General features: G+C 48.6%; 1 protein-coding gene across 1 annotated transcript in view; it reads right to left on the reverse strand.

The window, feature by feature from the left end:
• Window positions 1-17633, reverse strand: part of LOC144943945 (serine/threonine-protein kinase D3-like) — a 40646-nt gene that overhangs the window by 9799 nt on the left and 13214 nt on the right. The window contains exons 2-10 of the mRNA XM_078871847.1: window positions 9435-9573; window positions 8402-8533; window positions 7645-7757; window positions 4797-5004; window positions 4304-4381; window positions 2979-3177; window positions 2652-2775; window positions 1604-1681; window positions 207-609 (exon numbers count right to left, since the gene is read on the reverse strand). Of these exons, the coding sequence (XP_078727973.1) occupies window positions 207-609; window positions 1604-1681; window positions 2652-2775; window positions 2979-3177; window positions 4304-4381; window positions 4797-5004; window positions 7645-7757; window positions 8402-8533; window positions 9435-9573 (1474 nt within the window). The remainder of the gene's footprint in view (window positions 1-206; window positions 610-1603; window positions 1682-2651; window positions 2776-2978; window positions 3178-4303; window positions 4382-4796; window positions 5005-7644; window positions 7758-8401; window positions 8534-9434; window positions 9574-17633) is intronic.

The raw sequence follows: 17633 nt of genomic DNA on the forward strand, positions 1-17633 counted from the left end.
CCTGTGCTCCTATTTCCACCTACACACGAAACGCTTCTTAAGAAGCAACTGGCAAAACATGCTCTTGCCAGACCCTCCCGAAAACAAGTCTGCAGCACAACTTAAAAAACCTAAGCAGTAGCCCTAACGAGTATTGTTCCGTCACTACGCAGCCTTCATCTCCTCCCCCCCTACCTCCCCCACCCCCACCCCGCCCCGCCGCTCACTCTTCTTCTCGCTGCGCTGGTTGTGCCCAGCGGCGCCGGCCACCCCGGCCTGCGACGTCACGGGCATGAGGGCCTGGCGGATCGCCATCTCCCACGCGAGCGCCACCTCCGCTCCGACTCCCGTCCCCGCCTGCGGCTGCCCGGAGGAGCTCTGGCCGAGCCCCTGCCACTGCACCCGGCTCTGCCCTTGCTCCGGTCCCTGCTGCGCGGCATTGGCGGCTGCGGCGTTGGCAGCGGCGTTGGCGGCGGCGTTAGCGGCGGGGGCCGGGAGCGCGTCCTTCTCGCCGACGTAGTAGACTGTGCTCTCCGTGTGCAGCTCGAAGCAGTGCGGCGTGTTGTGCGCTCCGGGCAGCGCGTAGCTCTGGGCCACTTCTATCTGCAGCACCTCGGAGAGTGGGATTTTCTGCGGGGGAAGAGGAAGGGCGTTGGGGAGGGGAAGTAAATAATTTTATTTAACCGGTGGGGGATAGGCGATCGCCGTGTCAGCGCGATTTGGAGCCAAGATGGGCAGTTCTACAAATTAGTCAACCTCACGGGAAAAACATTTAAAAATCATCGTAAATAATACTTACAGAGTATGATATGTTGCACGTCATTTTATCTGTAGTTTTAGAAGATTTCTTATTTATGAAATAGCTTGTATAAACAGAATTCCTTTTTGTACTCACAAAAAAGAAAAATATGCTTTAGTCATTGTACTATTGTCGTTCCAAAACCACATTATTGTTCATATGTAGTCCAAGAGCCAGAGCAGAATTCAGTTCCACTAGAGGTGGCAAATATTTACCGATACCTGTTTGTATATGCAGACATATAAAAGTGCACTAAGTGACAACGTACTTATTATTGCATAATTAAATTCATGAAGATTTAAAGATTATTGGTACAATTCAAGTTTTGTGATCTCACGTATCAATAAGTGAAGCATTTAGGGCACGTGGACTATTGATCCCTATTCCACAGTACATCGAACTAACTTCTAACTTTTTATTTTACAAGGTAAGGCTCTTTTTCAAAAGCGAACTGGCCACAAATGATAGCTCAACGAAGTGGTTTATCACGTGGGAATTTAATCGCATCCAAATACTCTAAATGCATGTTTCTAAATGTGGAGGGAAAAACCGGAGTACCTGCAGAAAAATCCACACGACCACAGGGAAGAACATGCAAACTCCAAATATACATTTTGATGTAAAGCTTTCGTGACTGCAGGGATTCATATTATTGGTTCTTTCGGTAAAGTCACGTAGAAGGGAAATAATACAATAATATAAATATAAAACAATAAAAAAATATAAAAAAATATACAGGCGTCGTCAGGGTCGGGATCGAACCCACGACCCCCTGCATACCGAGCAAGGGAGTTAACATCCTTCCATGTGCTGCCCTCTCTCTACCTTGTAGTACTTGCTGCCAGATTCCGACTGGAAGAGCGTGATGCACTTGCAGTCCAGCCGCCAGAAGTGCCTCTTCCTCTGTGGAGATTAATAACAAAAAAAGCAAGACAATTTACACAAAGACAAAGATCCTCCCCGTATTGGCCGTAAAAGACTGTTGGGGAAAGCGCTGTTAGCGAGCACCTGTGAAGGCGGGCACGGCACACGAGGGGGTGGTTGGCAAACATCATGCCTGGCTGTCTGCCTACCCAATGCTGATGTTTAAACACCGCAACAGGTACTCATTTAAGGCGGAGTCGCCCTACGGGGAGGCCCAGGACCGGTTTGAGCGGTAGTGTAGTGGTTAGCATACTGCTCGACAAACCCGGCGACTCGAGATCGATTCACGCTCCGAACCAATATCAGACAATTCACACAGAAACACAAAGATCCCACATACATCCATACAGTCTGTTGGCAACAAGAGCTGATAGCAAGCACCTGTTCAATCTGGTACAGCCCATGTGGAGTCGTGTGGCCAGCACAACATTTGTCTGCCTTCATCTCCCCAGTGCTGATGTTCATGCGCCGCACCCAGCACTCATCATCAGCCATGACCAATCCACTTCTGGTTGTAGGCCACCCTAAGCTGCCACCACCTCTCACAGTCCTGAAATGCAATAAATCCACCTAGCAACTACACGCAATCTGATTTACAGCCAAGGTACACATCTAAAAAATGTGATTCTCTCATATTCAACCCATCAATTTAACTTCTAAAGCAGTCAACCGTTTAGCCCACGCCTCCTCTGGGGGGTAATTAAAACATCGTGTGCCCATGAGCTATATAACTCAAGTACGCATTGGAGTTTCAAATTTTCCATTGTATTTGTCAGCTTGTTTCGGCTGGTATTTGAGGCAGGATCTCAAATTCTCGGGGCAGATTTAACTCTTATAATAAATGAACACTGCTCAGACCGAACAACGCAAGCACGGTCGAAGGGACGGGGCTGGTGGGGCAGGACGGCCGCGGGTCACGCGCCACAGGGCAAGCGCCGGTCTGCCTCACCATGTTGTCCTTGTCGGTGAAGTGAACCATCAATCCTTCCTGGAGCACCACGCTATTCTTCCACGACGTTTGCTTGAATTTCTGAGAGACGCGCATCAGCGGGATGTTGTTGCTGATGGTCAGCCTGTAAGGGGGGCGCGACAGGTGAAGAGATGTAGCGATAATGTCATCAACATATACAGGTCCCTGGTATGGAGCGTGAATAATTCACGTTGCGTTTGCTGGATTTGCGTCTTCAACAAACAGTGTAGCTTCTGTGAATTGTTGCAAAACTGAGGTGGGACGGGTAGGTGGGCGAGCGAGCGGGTGAGCGAGCGGGCGGCTCACGCAATGGGTTTCATGAGGTCTTCGTCGCCGTCTGCGTCCATGTCGGCCATGTGGGCGTCCGAGATCAGGAAGCGCGCAGCGGGCACGGACGAGAGCGAGGAGTCGTCCATGTCCTCCTCGGGGTAGGAGCCCGAGGCGTCGCCTGTACTACCGTCGTCGTCGCCGCTCTCCTCCATCACCACGTCCGGACTCGACGGCTCTGCACACGCGCCAACACAAAGATTTCCCCCCATCCCTATATGGCCTACACAGACCGGTGGGGCACGTGCCACTGGCGAGCGTCCGCGAAGACTTGCGCGGCACAAGAGAGGGGGGCAAATGTGGCCAGAACCACCATCGGGTTCTCTTTGTCTCCAAAGTGTTGGCATTTGCACACCGCACCAGGTACTCATTTGTAAGGCAAAGTTGACACAAAGAGAGGCCCACGACCAGTTTAGATAGCACTTGTCACGGATTTTAACCATTTCTCGAAAACAAACTCAAGAGCGCTGGATTCTGAGCGTAGTGCGATGACGACCACACTGCTGCTCTCCCTTGCACACACAACAACAACAACAACAACCGCCATTCGCCACTAAGTGGCGGTGACGTCACCACGACGCTTGTGCCAGGCCATGTGCACCCTGAGGCCACGTGAAGTGTCGAACGCCCGCTGGCAGGAGGTCACGGGGCAGACCCAGGTGCCACGGGTCGACTGACCGAGATGACCGAGATGACTGGCTGATGCACCACCTGTGCCCCCTACTGTGCCAACTTGCTGTGCTTTAGCCACCCGGCGCTCCGCTCGTTGTTGTGAGCGTCGCTCCTCCGCCCTCCGTTGTTGTTGGAGGGCGATTGCCTCCAACTGCCCAGTAGCGTCCTTCACGAGCCTCCTCCACTGAGGCCGATCTTGACACCGCTGGTACCAGTCATCGGCAAGTCCACTCAGCTCCACGTCCTCCTGTACCACATCACTCCATCTCTTCTCTAGCCCGTGCCGCGCCCGTTTAGCCCCCTCGATCCGGCCGAACAAAAGCTGTTTAGGCATGCGGTGGCTGGGCATGCGGGCTACATGACCCAGCCAACGCAGCCTTGCCTGCCGGAGGAGCTCACTGATGGGACTTTGCCCAGATCTTTCAAGGACTTGTGAGCTCCTCACACAATCCAGCCTGGTTAAACCCAGGATGGATCGTAGGCAGGCCAGCCTAAATGTTTCCAACCGGCGCACACTCACACACACTCACACACACTCACACACACTCACACACACTCACACACACACGTGTGGGCCACAGCTCAATCCCCACACTCAGCCACAACCACCAGGCGCTACAAAGAACCCTCACCTCCGTTCCCTTCCCCATCTCCAAGGCAGTCGTTGCGCACTTTGTCAGCACACCGCTTGTGACAGTTGAATTTGCAATCTGCAGGCGATGGGGTCAACGCGCACACACGACCACGCACACGTGCGACCTCGTCAAAACTGTGCAGTTACCGACTTGTGTGAACTCTGACATATCAACCGAAATCTATGATTGGCAAATGTCAATCAACGTTGGGAAGGATAAAACAACGAGCCAGGCTATACATAGAATTAAAAACAAATCAACAAGTGAATTAATTATCCAGGACCATCTTTGCATCAGAATCACAAAAAATGTTTCGAGTGGAGGAACCCGTTAAGCTAAATCGGTCGTTGTTGACTGCAACGTGGTTCTAGACCAAAAAAAAAAAGCTGTTAAAAAAAAAAGAAGCAACGAACGAACAAACGAGCAAGCAAATGAATTACACTCACGATCCAGAGCGACATCACAGCAGACACAGAGCCCCCTCTCTGACCTTTGCATTGTACGCCCTGCCGAAAGAGGCCCTTGAGCAGCCGCTTGCAGGACTGGCAGACGGTGGGGCGCGTGTAGGAGTGCACCTCGAACGTGTGCGGCACCTTCACCTTGGTGGCCACCACCCGGTCCACCCACACGGGGCGGCCACTCCACGACGGAGGCCGCTTGCCCCCCCACAACGGCGACGGAGATTCCGGAGCAGCCTTCTGCGCCCGTCACCCGCCGTCGACATTGTTACAGCGCGTCGCAACGTCGAGGGCCCTCGACGACTCGCTCCGGCCACGCGCCAGAGGTCGCAAACGGGTTTTAATTCCTTACCCGTACCCGTACCCAGCCGCACCAGGGTCGCAAATGGGTACCCGTACCCATACCCGGCCGGGTACGGGTAGCTGGGTATCGGGTAGGGTACGAGTATCGGGTACCCGGTTGCGACCTCTGCCATGCGCTCCCCCTGGCGGTGGCAGCCGATCAGTCGCCCCTGCTCATCGCTCGCCTAGCGCGACTGTTCCCGCGAATTTAAAACCGTCACTCCGCTTGGCACAGCAATCTCATCTGCCGTGTCACGGATCGCTTTCGACTACACACACTCCTGTATTTGTCACATGCACAGTACTCATATATTGTACTCATGTGTACACGTTTCCCTAGATTCATGTGGGTTCGGTTTGTGCGAATTCACGTGTATGTGTCGAACCTATTCTACCAAAAATTCGCTTTGCGATGCAGTTTGAATTCACTCAGATGAGCGCTATTCGGTCGGACGTGGGACAACATTGTGTGTGTGTGTACTGTGTGTATACTGTGCGTGTACTGTGTGTTCACTGTGTACTGTGTGTGCCACACGGTAGACAGAGGTCTCGTGCAGTTTCGCTTTGTGCGCCCTTTTCTTGGAATGCATCTACCGCATGAAGCGAGGGAAACCTGCTCTTACGTGTATGTAACACACGTACAAGAGTATTGCATTTGTAACATAGATGTACTTAAAATAAACTAATCTAACTGAAGAGGCAGAATTCTGCCAAATATCCCAATGCAGGACAGTCCTGGAAACAGTCTTAAGACTGAAGGTGAAGACTTTTTTTGGCAGTTTCTAAGGATAAAAAAATAAGAATAGGTTTTACCCTTTCTGGCAATAAAACAGGTGTGTTCAAAGACCAAATAAAAACCTTTTGCAAGGAATCATGTCTTCATTGACCACACAGTACTTGTGGTGAACATGGAAACAAAAACACGCTCCGATAATATATCCATTGTCTTCTAAACTGACTGGCCCACACCAGAGACAGCCTTGCTTAGGGCCTAATCTCAGTTTCGAAAGTGTAAAACCTATTCTTATTTTTTCATAATTAGGGTGAAGCTTTGTATTGTAAATAAATGACAAATAAAGATTTTCTTTCGAAAGGTCCTCATAGGAAAAGGATGAGACGGTAATCAGAACAGCTTGAGGTCAACAGAGTTTAGGTTAAACAATCAAAAGTATGACATGATAAATTCCTGCGTTTAGATTTTTTATAAACTGAACACGTGATCCTAGGCAACACATATTCAATGTGGCCACCTATACTGAACACGTTTAAAATCACACATACAGGAAAAGACTGTGACCAAATCTCGGTAGCTAAGCAGGACTTAAACCTGGATAAATAGTAGTCTGACAGCAGGGGAGTGATGTCTGAACTTATTTTCTTACGCGCCGTACGTAGCCAATCTTGCTAATCGAGATCATTCTTCCATGGGTGAAGTCATACTGCTTATAATTTAAGTTGTACCCTAGTGTTCAAATAACAGGTAGAATTCTAACCCCGTGGTCTAAATCCTATCTTGCACGAACCTCTGCACACCTCCACCGCGTAAGAACAAGGACACTTATCGTGCCGTTTAAAAAGCAGCTCGCCCTCTCGACGCGACGGCGGTCGGCGCATTCTCGCGAGGGCAAGCGAGTGTTAGTGTGGGGGGTGAAAGGGTCGCGATTACCTTGGCGAGATCAGCGAGGCAGAGGGAAGGGCAGGAAGCCCCGCAGGCAGAGTGCAAGACTAGAGGGCAGGAGGGCAGCGAGGTGAGGCGGGGCAGGCGACAACACGGGGGGTGGGGGGCAGACACAGCTGAGAGGCAGCACAGAGAGCAGGAGGAACAGGAGACCCATGCGGATCTGGCGTGAAGACGGAGCAGAGTGAAAGACGACAGCGGGCCGACCGGCTCACGGCGTGTTAAGTCGCAGAAGCCGAAACAAAAAAAAGGGGTGTTTAAAATAAACTCGGCTCCAACCGCGGCGACTTCAACCGGCATAGATTATGAACCAGCCGAAAGCGACGTTGGTTGGAACAAGATGATAAAAAAAATATGTATTAATATAAATCAAATTAAAACAAAATCTGGCGCAAATTTAATCTGGTTCCAAAGTACGCGGTATAAAACGTAAGCAGCATGGCGTGAACTTAGATAGACGCTTGCGCACGCCACGCTAATACACGTCCACTCTCTTGAAGAAAAGTTAACTTCGGACTCGCTGCTCCATACTCAGCCCCGGACGGATAAATAAAACCATTTCGAACATATTTCCCATGAAAACACCTAAGCAGCGGGGTTTGTGGATCATTACTGAAACACATCCTACTATTATTATCATCCCTTTTAGTGACATCTCCTGCCGGAATCAATACAATATCTGTAACCTGCATTTGTCAGCTTGTGTTCCATTTCACCGTGTTTCGAATCCATGCGTCACAGTGGGGAATGTTCAACAATTCGAAACTTTCTTTTGTACGCTCGGATGTTGACGATTGGCAGGATAAACCACCGGGCTCTTCATTACCACAGACATCGACTCACACCGCGTATCGGCTTACCGGGCAGATGTCCTCTCGGCTCGGCGAGATGTTGGATGGGTGTCGCTTGCGAACGCCGCTGCAGTTGTTTGGGATCTTGAAGGCGCAGCGTTTGTGGTAGTTAAGACCACAGCCTGCGGGCAAAGCGGTTGTCAATATGGGCAAAACTGAAATAAAGACACAAACACGGATGTACATTGCCTGCAACCAAATCACTGCAAAATGCATAAGATCTTGTCAGAACTGAGAAGCTAAGCTGCGTTAAGTCTGATAAATACTTGGATGGAAGACTGCCAGAGAATACTAGGTCCTGCAGGCCAAGGCTGCATTGTGGCCAACAGATGGAAATGATCTGTGCGGAGCTTTTCTCGAAACAGGTTTCAACCTTACAGGGGTCAATCAGCAAAATAAATACTTGCTTGCCAAAAAATACTGCCGTTCCGCCAGATGTCATTGGTAAGTGCTCTCTGACTTTTTCAGATCAAAGATCAAGATGTCACGATGGCCGAAACCGTTGATGCCACCACACCTCACCAAGGCTTTCTACCCCGACACCAGATCCTTCCGCAGCTGTCACACAGTAAGACACGCGACCTCCAAGGGTCTGCTCCAACGGCACCATCCGTTCTCAGGGTCTTTCCCTTCGGTCGCCGGACTCTCGAGGACCGTTTCAACGGCCATTCTCCGTAATCGTCCGCTGCCCCCAACTCCGTCGCGGCCCTGTGAGACGGCCAGCGAAGCGACCGAAGCCTCCTCGTCGAAACGGGCCATGAGTCACCTTCGCACTTGAGGCCCTGCCGCACGAGGCCCCACAGCATCTCGCCGCAGTAGTCGCAGAACGTGGGCGACTTGTATGAGTGCACGAAGAGAGCGTGTGGCCGGATCTGGATGTCTTCAAGTGTCGCCGAGGCTGGGACAGAAACGAGGGGGGGGGGGGGGGTTCGCACGAAAACAACCGCAAGCGGCGTCACCTGATGCGTCACGCTTAGCTCGGGTCAAAACTCAAGGTCGCCAAATAACTCCAGGACGAGACGAGTGATATTATTAAGTCGCGACGTGACGAACCGTCGGTTAAAATGAGATGCTCATGGTACACGTATGGAGTCGTGCGCACGAGAAAACATTATTTTAAAATTGATCAATGGTTCTTGTTTTTTATAATAGTATATGTTGCATACACGCATGCCACAGCGGTTAGCGCAATGTATTATATTATCAACCCGCCGGCACGTCTAACATCAGTGGAAATTATCCTACCCGGTGCTGGGCCTACCCCGTAGGTAGACTTAGTCTTCATGTGTACCTGGTTCATTGTACAAAAACTGCCTCCATGCACTCTACCAGCCTTAATAGGTGCTCGATTACAGCACTTGCCCCACGGTCTGTACGGTTATATAGAATGCTGATTTAAAGCTTTCTTGACTGCAGGGATTCATCTTCTTGGTTCTTTCGGTAAAGTCACTTAGAAGAGAAATAATAAAATAATTATCGAAAGAACCAAGAAGATTTATAGAATGCATTTGTGTGTGTGTGTAGTCCAGCTCTTCTTTGACTCTGCCTCACGTAAATATTCCTTCAAACCAGTTTGTTTCCCCGCATCTTTTCTTGAGCTGGACCTCACGGTCAAGACATATGGAGCCACACTGATGTTGCGATTGGCCTTGTTATCGTGCGTGTGTGCGCGTGCGTGTCTTAACAAGTGCATGCGATCATCACTCTTCCCAACGTCTGAATGGCTATGGGGGGGCGGAACTCTTCTTTGTCTTTTGTGTGAACAGAGAGGTGAGACCGGCACGCGCGCACACACACACCTGATAAGACCACCTCGATAAGGTCGCCCTCCTGCACGCTGTCGCTCGGCGTGAGCAGCTGCAGGATGTTGTCCGACTGCAGGTTGTGTCGAAAGAGAAGGATCTTGTCGTACATCCCGAAGAAGCCACACTCTGGGAACTGCCGCAAGCACAGCAACAGCACGGATCTTTCATACGGCCTTTAACGGACTGCGAGGGGGCCAGTGCCATGAGCGGTTAAGGTCGTCACAGCGCACAAGGCGGTGTGGTCGGCAGCATGCCCCGGCCAACTTTGTCTCTCGAGTGCCGACGTTAACACACAGAACCAGGTACTCATTCGAAGCAGAGTTGACCTCGGCAGAGGCCCAGGACCGATTCACGTTAGCCGCGGCCGGGAATCGAACTCGGGTTGCCAGGTTCGAAATACGCAGTACACTAAGCAATGCATGACCGCCGCATCCAAACGTTGCTCTGTATATGCCGCGTGTAAAACTACTCCACCATCACAGGCAGCACAGCGGTGCAAGCCTGGAATCCAACAATTGAGACAAGGGGCGGTGAATCACACAGGTTTGTGAAAGTAACGACTCCCGATATAATGCTGTGTAAGCAACCACTAGATGACATTACATCAAACTGATTATATATTGAACCCGTCTGTGCAGAGCTTTGAGCGTTATGCCTTCTTAAGAGTAATGGGGTTTCCCCCCCGATTATTCTAGTTACCTCCCAGATTAAGCCAAACAGCCATTAATGTAACTGGCCAAAAATTCCAATGTGGGATCTTCCTGAAAACAAGAAAGCCTTGAGACTCACCGAGCCTGTGGAATAAATACAGGGTATTATAAAATACCGGCTTTATACGAAAACTTTAAACACACATCGCTTAATAATTAATGCAACGCAATGAATTACAGTCAAGGGCTTTGAACCACAATGTTTGGCATGTTGTTCTGTGTAGTTTTATTACTCACAACCTAGAACTTGGCATGAACCCAACCACCCACTTTTACCATCACAACACCGTTCTACTCTTTCCAGATGTGAACACGGCCGCACGAAATATACCGACTGAGGCATTCTGCTGAAACGCAATAAATTATTCTCGAATAAACGACGTCCAACTACAAGGGCAGCGGATTCTCTGTTCGTGTACTTTCTCAGTATTCTGGATTGACCTGTGTTAGATGAAAACAAGCTTGATCAAGAACACAGTTCCTCAAAAAAGTCAGTTATTTCTTGCTCAGATGAGCATTCAAGGTGTTGCTCAAGCCCTCCTTACAGCCGTGAGTCAGGGCGCCACAGTGGAGCGATGTTCAACTACCTCGCCTGGTATGCAGGAGGTCGTGGGTTCGATCCCGACTTTAACGCCTGCTGTATATTTAGAGTCCGCGTGTCTCTCTCCCTGTGGTCGCGTGGATTTTTCTCCGGGTCCTCCCGTTGTTCCCTCCACGTTTAGAATCAACACGGCGTTTATGATCATTTGGCTGCTATAAATTCACACGTGAAAGGCCACTTTCTTTGAGCTATAATTTTTTGACAGCTGAGCCGCGTCTGAAAAAGAGCTATATAGCTCAGTGGCCCTTACCTGGTGGCATAAAATAAAACGGTTGTTTTTTTTTACGGTCGAAATTCCACCATGGCAATCGAGAGAACGAATCTCTCGTCAGGGCAACTACTTTGGACTTCACCACCAATTGATAATAATTTTACGGATTGTGCAAGGATGATGAGCTTGGGCAACCCCCCTCCCCCCCAAGCAGAGCATTAACTCGCAACCTTTCGATCGTTCTGGCCAATAATGCTGGCGCCGAGACGCCTGGGCAGGTTTCTACCATGGCTTATTTTAAGGACCCTCTGTTTTATAGGGCTCTGTCAGTTATTCACGTAAGTATACAGCATGGTGTTACAGGGTTAACAACAACAGCAGCTACAAAGCTGGATGCAGAGTTATGGTTACTATTCTTATTTCATTACTATTTTGTAGCTTTTACTTGGGACAAAGTCGGATTAACAAAAACCGCCTTGGTCGTCTCGTACTGTTAAAACACGCCTTGCTTTCTACAAAAATGAACCAAAACAAATTTCACTTTTCATCTTGTTTCCCCATTGTCGTTACGATCATGCAATCAAAACCATATCACTCACTGAAGACTACGCTCTGAACTCTTGTCGTGCAGCACTTCATCCTGCGCCAGAGAACGGCCCGTGGAAGGAGATATCAGAGAACAGCTTCTGAGAGCCCTTGAAGTGACCTCTTATCTACACTTATGGTGCTGCACTTTCCCACACGCCCCTGCTGCAGAGATACATGCTCGCCGCGTGGAATATCCGCAACCAATGTTGTTCAATTCTCGGCGAAAATTTGGCTAGATCAAAATATGATACGTAAAAATGTTTAGATAAAATTACTTTGGACCATGAAGTCTCTAAACTTGAGAACCTGGTTTAACCACAGGTAGCTAAAATCCAGAATCGATCTCAGGATGACCTCAAAGAGATCTCAGACCGCGAGATCAGCACCCACATGAAAAACCTCTTGTCAAACAGGACAGAGCATTATGGCTCACTGCAGAATGTTGAAAAGCTAGGTCTTAACCAATCGACAATGGATTATTCTTTTTACGTAGAGCCACAGGACAAAGGAAATAGATAACATGGGCAAGAAGGTTTCACAAATATGGTAACGATAAATATTATACGGCAAGAAAGGAACGCGCTGAACATCATCACGTAAAGGAAAATCCGAACTGTGCGTAAAGACTGCAGAGGGCGACTACTGAAGGCACGTCTTTGCGTGCCTTCGTCTCCCGCACCTCCAATTAGCACGGCCGGCCACGTGGGTTGCGAAAGAAGTTCAACGTAAAGCACATACGTAACTTCACCTCGGCGATCAGTTACGCAAACCAAAACGGCTCTCTCAAAATCGCGCGACTTTGCTCAGGACCGGATGGGATCCTTAATGGTGGCAATTGGGTCGCGTGCAAACCAGGTTCAAGAGAGGGGTGAGAGTGTGCCCTTTGCACTGCCCTTTGGCACGAGACGATACAAGGAAATAGGAGCGAGGGTGAAGGGCGCGCCCGGCGACATTGAGGCTCGCCGCCCGAGTACGCGGCGGCACGCGTGCGTCGCTACTTGTTGACGCGGAGCCGGCAAACGACCGCAGAGACACTGTCGTTATAGCCTTCAGAGCAGAGATCGCACGTAGAGATGAAGACAAGACAGACCGCGGGTGGCTCGACGCAGAATGTTTGTTGGCGTAGGCGTATAAACGTTACGAGATTTTTTTTTTTTCAAAGAGACGCTTAGAAAAGATGTTTGTGTCGTGGTATATATGTTAAAGACGAAGAATGTCACCGTCATACTTTACATTTATTCAATTTCTCCGGTTTACTTCGGATAAGTGAAACTCCTGGACATCTATGAAAAAGAGCTTTATAGTTCATCGGATTCCTCCAGCGTAAATAAATATTCAGATTCTAATATACTTCTTCTTCTTTAGTGCTGCCTAACGGCGTGTGCGACTTCACGATGATATTGGTCCCGGTCTAGCACGGCGTGTAGAGTTTGTGCTGTTGTTAATTGTAGCCATGTTTTGATGTTACTGAGCCATGTCGTTTTTGGCCGTCCTGGTCGTTTTTTCCCTTCGATTTTTCCTTCCAGGATTAGCTTTAATAGCTGGTATTTGTGGTCGTTTCGGGCAATGTGGCCTAGGTAGTAACACTTCCTGCTAATGATGGTCTTCAGCAGTTGCCTGTCAGTGCCCATATCTTGCAGAACTTGTGTATACATACAAAATTCACGTCAAACGACTCGGCAAGTGAGCGAGGGACGACGTGATATGTAGCAGAGGGGAGTGCAGCAACATCCATTGCTCTCATGTAATGCTAAAAAAGCCATTCTTAGTCGACCAGGTAAGGCCCACTGAGCTACATAAACTCTTTTGTAGAAACGACCTGGCCACAAATAATAGCTCAACGAAGTGACTTATCACGTGGAAATGTATAGCAGCCAAACACTCTAAATGCACGTTTCTAAACGTGGAGGGAAAAAAAACGCGGAACCCGGAGAAAAATGACACGCGACGACGGGGAGAGACACACGCAAACTACAAATATACAGCAGGCGTCAGGGTCGGGATGGAACCCAAGACCTCCTATATACCAGGCGAGGTAGTTCACATCTTGCCACTGTGCTCCCACGCCTATGTTTCTCTCCAGCTTCACGAGGCCGCACCGACTCACGCAGTGAAGTAGTCATACCTCGGTATACGACCGCTTTGGAATACGTCGAATTTGGTACACGTCGTGTTTCGATGAGAAAAACATTTCTTGGGATACGACGTCTTGCTTGGGATACGACGCACTTGCTAGAACTTGTATGGGTCGGGATGAGCCACCGCGTACAGTACCCGCGTACACAATACTGTTACGGCTCTAACAAGCCGTAAGAGTATTGTGTGGAATGACCAGACAATGTTACACTTCAGGAACATTCTTAGAAGGCAAAAACAAACTTCAATGGACAGGTTTTTAGTAAAACTCAATCCTGGTGAGCCTCAACCAGTTCCAAGTCAAGAAAAAAAACAGAAAAGAGAAAGAGAAAATACCCCAGAATTTCAGCTTCCTGAAGTTTTAATGGAAGGGGACTCTCCTTCCAAAAAATAACATCTCCTCCCCTTCCTCACCACCATCCTCGTAGGCTATCAACTCCTCTCAGCAAGGTAAAGTGAAGTTACATTCAATTTGTATTGCAATTTATTTATGCATTTATTTTAAAGCATTTATGCATTTATTTTATTTATGTATGCATTTATGTTATTCATGTATGTATTTATTTAAATTTACATATGCATTTTAGTAATAAGTAGTGTCTAAATTATTTTATACAACCCCATTAATGTATAATATGCCATAAAAAATATCATTTCTTATACTCTGGAACGGATTATTTCCTTTCCCTTTCTTTCTTACGAGAAAAATTCGTTTGGTATACGTCATTTTCGGCATAAGTCCTACCTTCTGGAACGAATTAACAACGCATACCGAGGTACCACTGTATGGTCAAATACATCCCCCCCCCATCACCACGACACACTTGAGCAGCGAGGCCATCATCTAGCAGTGAAGTGAACAAAGCGCACTGCGTACGAACGATTCGTGCTGCTTGCTCTGGGTGATGTTAAAGGCTCCCATCAAAAAGGGGCCCATTGTAGACGGACGAATAAAAGAGACAAACGGGGACACACATACGCACAACGGCGGCAACTGTCTTGAACCCATGCCCTCTGACTCATCGTGCACTGACATTAAACGAATGACCTCACGCTGGCATGCACTGTGAGGGTGTGTTTGTTACGGAAGAAAACAGTACGACAAAAAAGTCATTGTTTGAACTGCAGCGATAATCAGAGCTCTGCAACTATCCCACCATAGCGACGGCTCATGGTCACCGATTACGAACAACATCGCCTCATCGAAAGACGATCAACGCTCACGAGCGCCACTTGATCCGTGTATCGTGAGCACAAAGAATACATGTCAAATCGACCCACTTTCACGTGCCCATTTGACTCGAACGACAATTTGCATTATTGTTGCCCTCCTCCACGGGCGCACGTTCGCAAAACACGCGAAGCTTCGAACGTCAACCACCCGTGGCAAATGCCCTTCGTGTGAAACGAATTGCGATATTTCGCAGCAACCGCAAGTACCGTGGCCCAAGCGTCACTTGTGTTGCGTACAGCAACATCGTTCACTGCGCAACGCTGCCATGTGATTTTACGATCTCATGCCTTCTACCTTTGAATTTTGGGGGGCAAATGTACCCCCCTCCTAATGCGAGCTGAAGAATACTGACTTTTAGGATGGCAATGTCAAACGTCTGTCTTGCCTCACTTGATCCGTCTCGTCGTTTTGTATTGTTCATCGGTTCATTGGCTCATCACGCCAACCCTGGTCATCCTCGCAGCGGCCTTTTGCCTCGCCAGTGAACAAAGACGGTCACCGCGTCTGGAACTCTTCTTTCCGATATTAGGAAGCCACTGGAGCTATGCCCCTTTAAATCTTTATTGAAAACTAATGTATTTTATAACTGCTTTTTGTTTTTAGTTTGTTGTCCTTCCCACCGCACTTTTGATTAGCAAGGTTGGCTACGTACGGTGTAAAAGAAGTTCAACATACGTACGTTTCAGTTGCATAAAACTTACATAAGTGATTCATTGTATTTTTTCGCACGCATGCTTCAATGCATGTATCACGAAAGTAACAATTGATTTTAATCAATAAATAATTCCATGCCTCTACGGTTCAATGTTAGAAACCCATCAGGCGTGCCCTTTCAATATACGAGTAAGAGAGATAAGGGGTGGCTGATGGGAATGTGCTCTTCAGATGAAGATCCTACCCAAATAACAAAAAATTGTGGCTGTATATTGAAATTCCTTCACCCCGACGTAGCCAATCGCAGACACGGCTATCAACCGTCCTCCAACCATGAGCTTGAGGCTTCATTCTTGAGATGAAACAAAAATGAGGCTTTACAGTTACGGTCCAGCATACTAAAATAGCATGGCCCTGTGAAATTCATTGCATTGAAGTATTTTAATTTACGAGAGCCACGGCGCGCGGTGGCGTCGCTTCGAGTGCAGCAGCAGCAGTGTTCACGACTCTTCGAATTTCAGGTGAAGACCAGGTCTGTCGGGGAGACAGCTGAGGACGGCTGCTTGCGTTGTGGCCGAAACGTCGTGAGAATTATTTTATTATGTTTTATTTTTATTATTTTATTACTTCCCTTCTACGTGACTTTACCGAAAGAACCAAAAAGACTCTTCGAATTTAAAAGACTTTTTTTTTTATCGCAAACGGAGCTTCAAACTCTGGTCGGGCAGACTGGAACAAATCAACCTAGGTGGGCGTAATCTACACATCAAGGGCCGTTTCGTTTTTGGGGTTGAATCGCGCTGCGGGTAAAAAAAAAAAACATGAATTCACGCTGCAGCTGTAGTGCAACAAAACTTAAAAACGGTGGCAAGGCACACCTTACGGGACAATTATGCAAAAAGGTGAGCTACTCCCAGCCGATGATGCAGGAATTTACCCTCCCCTGTGTGCACATATTGAGAAATATCACAAATAGTTTTGCGCGTGGTCACCCATCGCACGCTTTGCATGCGAGCTGTCACGCGGGAGAAGGGCATCCTACTTACGCCAATTTACCCCAAGGGTGACATGCCTGCCGTGACGTTGGTGGCACACCCACACCTCCATTTAGTCATTCAATGACAGCGCTTTGTCAATCCACTGCTAGGTTGAAGGCCTCCTCCATGCCATGGTAGTCATCCCGGTTGTTTGGCTATACCTTAGTGTGGTGGGGAACACTGCTGCTATCCTGAAGGCTGACACATATTTCAAGAAATACGACTTGTAAGCTTATACATGGCGGTGAGGTGAGGAGAGGGAAGAGATCGAAGAGTTTGTGGAGGGGAGCAGAAAGAGGTGAGAGGGGTTAAGGTAGGCAGGAGCTCGTCCATGAAGGTTCTTAAAGATGGTCAGAGATATCTACCATTAAGAGTCACGACCACACAGTTTAAAGAGTTTGTGGAGGGCAGCAGAATCAGGTGAGAGTGGAGTGGTAGGTAGGAGCTAGCCCATGAAGCATTTTGATGTTATTCTTGGTTCCCTTCTACGTGACTTTACCGAAAGAACCAAGAATATGAATCCCTGCAGTCACGAAAGCTTTCAATCGAAATTCATCTTGAAGATGGTCAGCAAGATATGATACCACTAGGAGTCACAACCACCCACTGCACAATGACATGAGTGCCCCTTTGGGGTCATGACCTCAACGTTTGGGAAATGCTGCTTGGACAGTCAAACATCGGCACCCAGCGAAACTTGGGCCAAGTGCTTCACCGTGTTTGGTCTCACAAGGTTTTGGCTGACAAGTGCAGTGGAATGACCACACTCTCTACCGGCGTCCGGGCCGGAACCCCATGTGACCGACAGGAAAGAGGGGAAGCAGACCCGGGGACATCAACAACCAGATGCTCAAAGAGCCGGGAAGTGGAGCAGGTTGCTTGTGGCGCTAACGCAATCGTCTGCGTAGGCGTGCATGCTCGCGCGGGCGGGCGGGAGGCAGCGGGCGGCGAGACATGCGCAAAATACGGTGGGTACGATAAATAAAACAAGAGCTAAGTAAATCAAATAAACTAGCGGAAGC

This window comes from Lampetra fluviatilis, chromosome 33 (genome assembly GCF_964198595.1).
Source record: "Lampetra fluviatilis chromosome 33, kcLamFluv1.1, whole genome shotgun sequence".
In the NCBI taxonomy this organism is placed as follows: Eukaryota; Metazoa; Chordata; class Hyperoartia; order Petromyzontiformes; family Petromyzontidae; genus Lampetra; species Lampetra fluviatilis.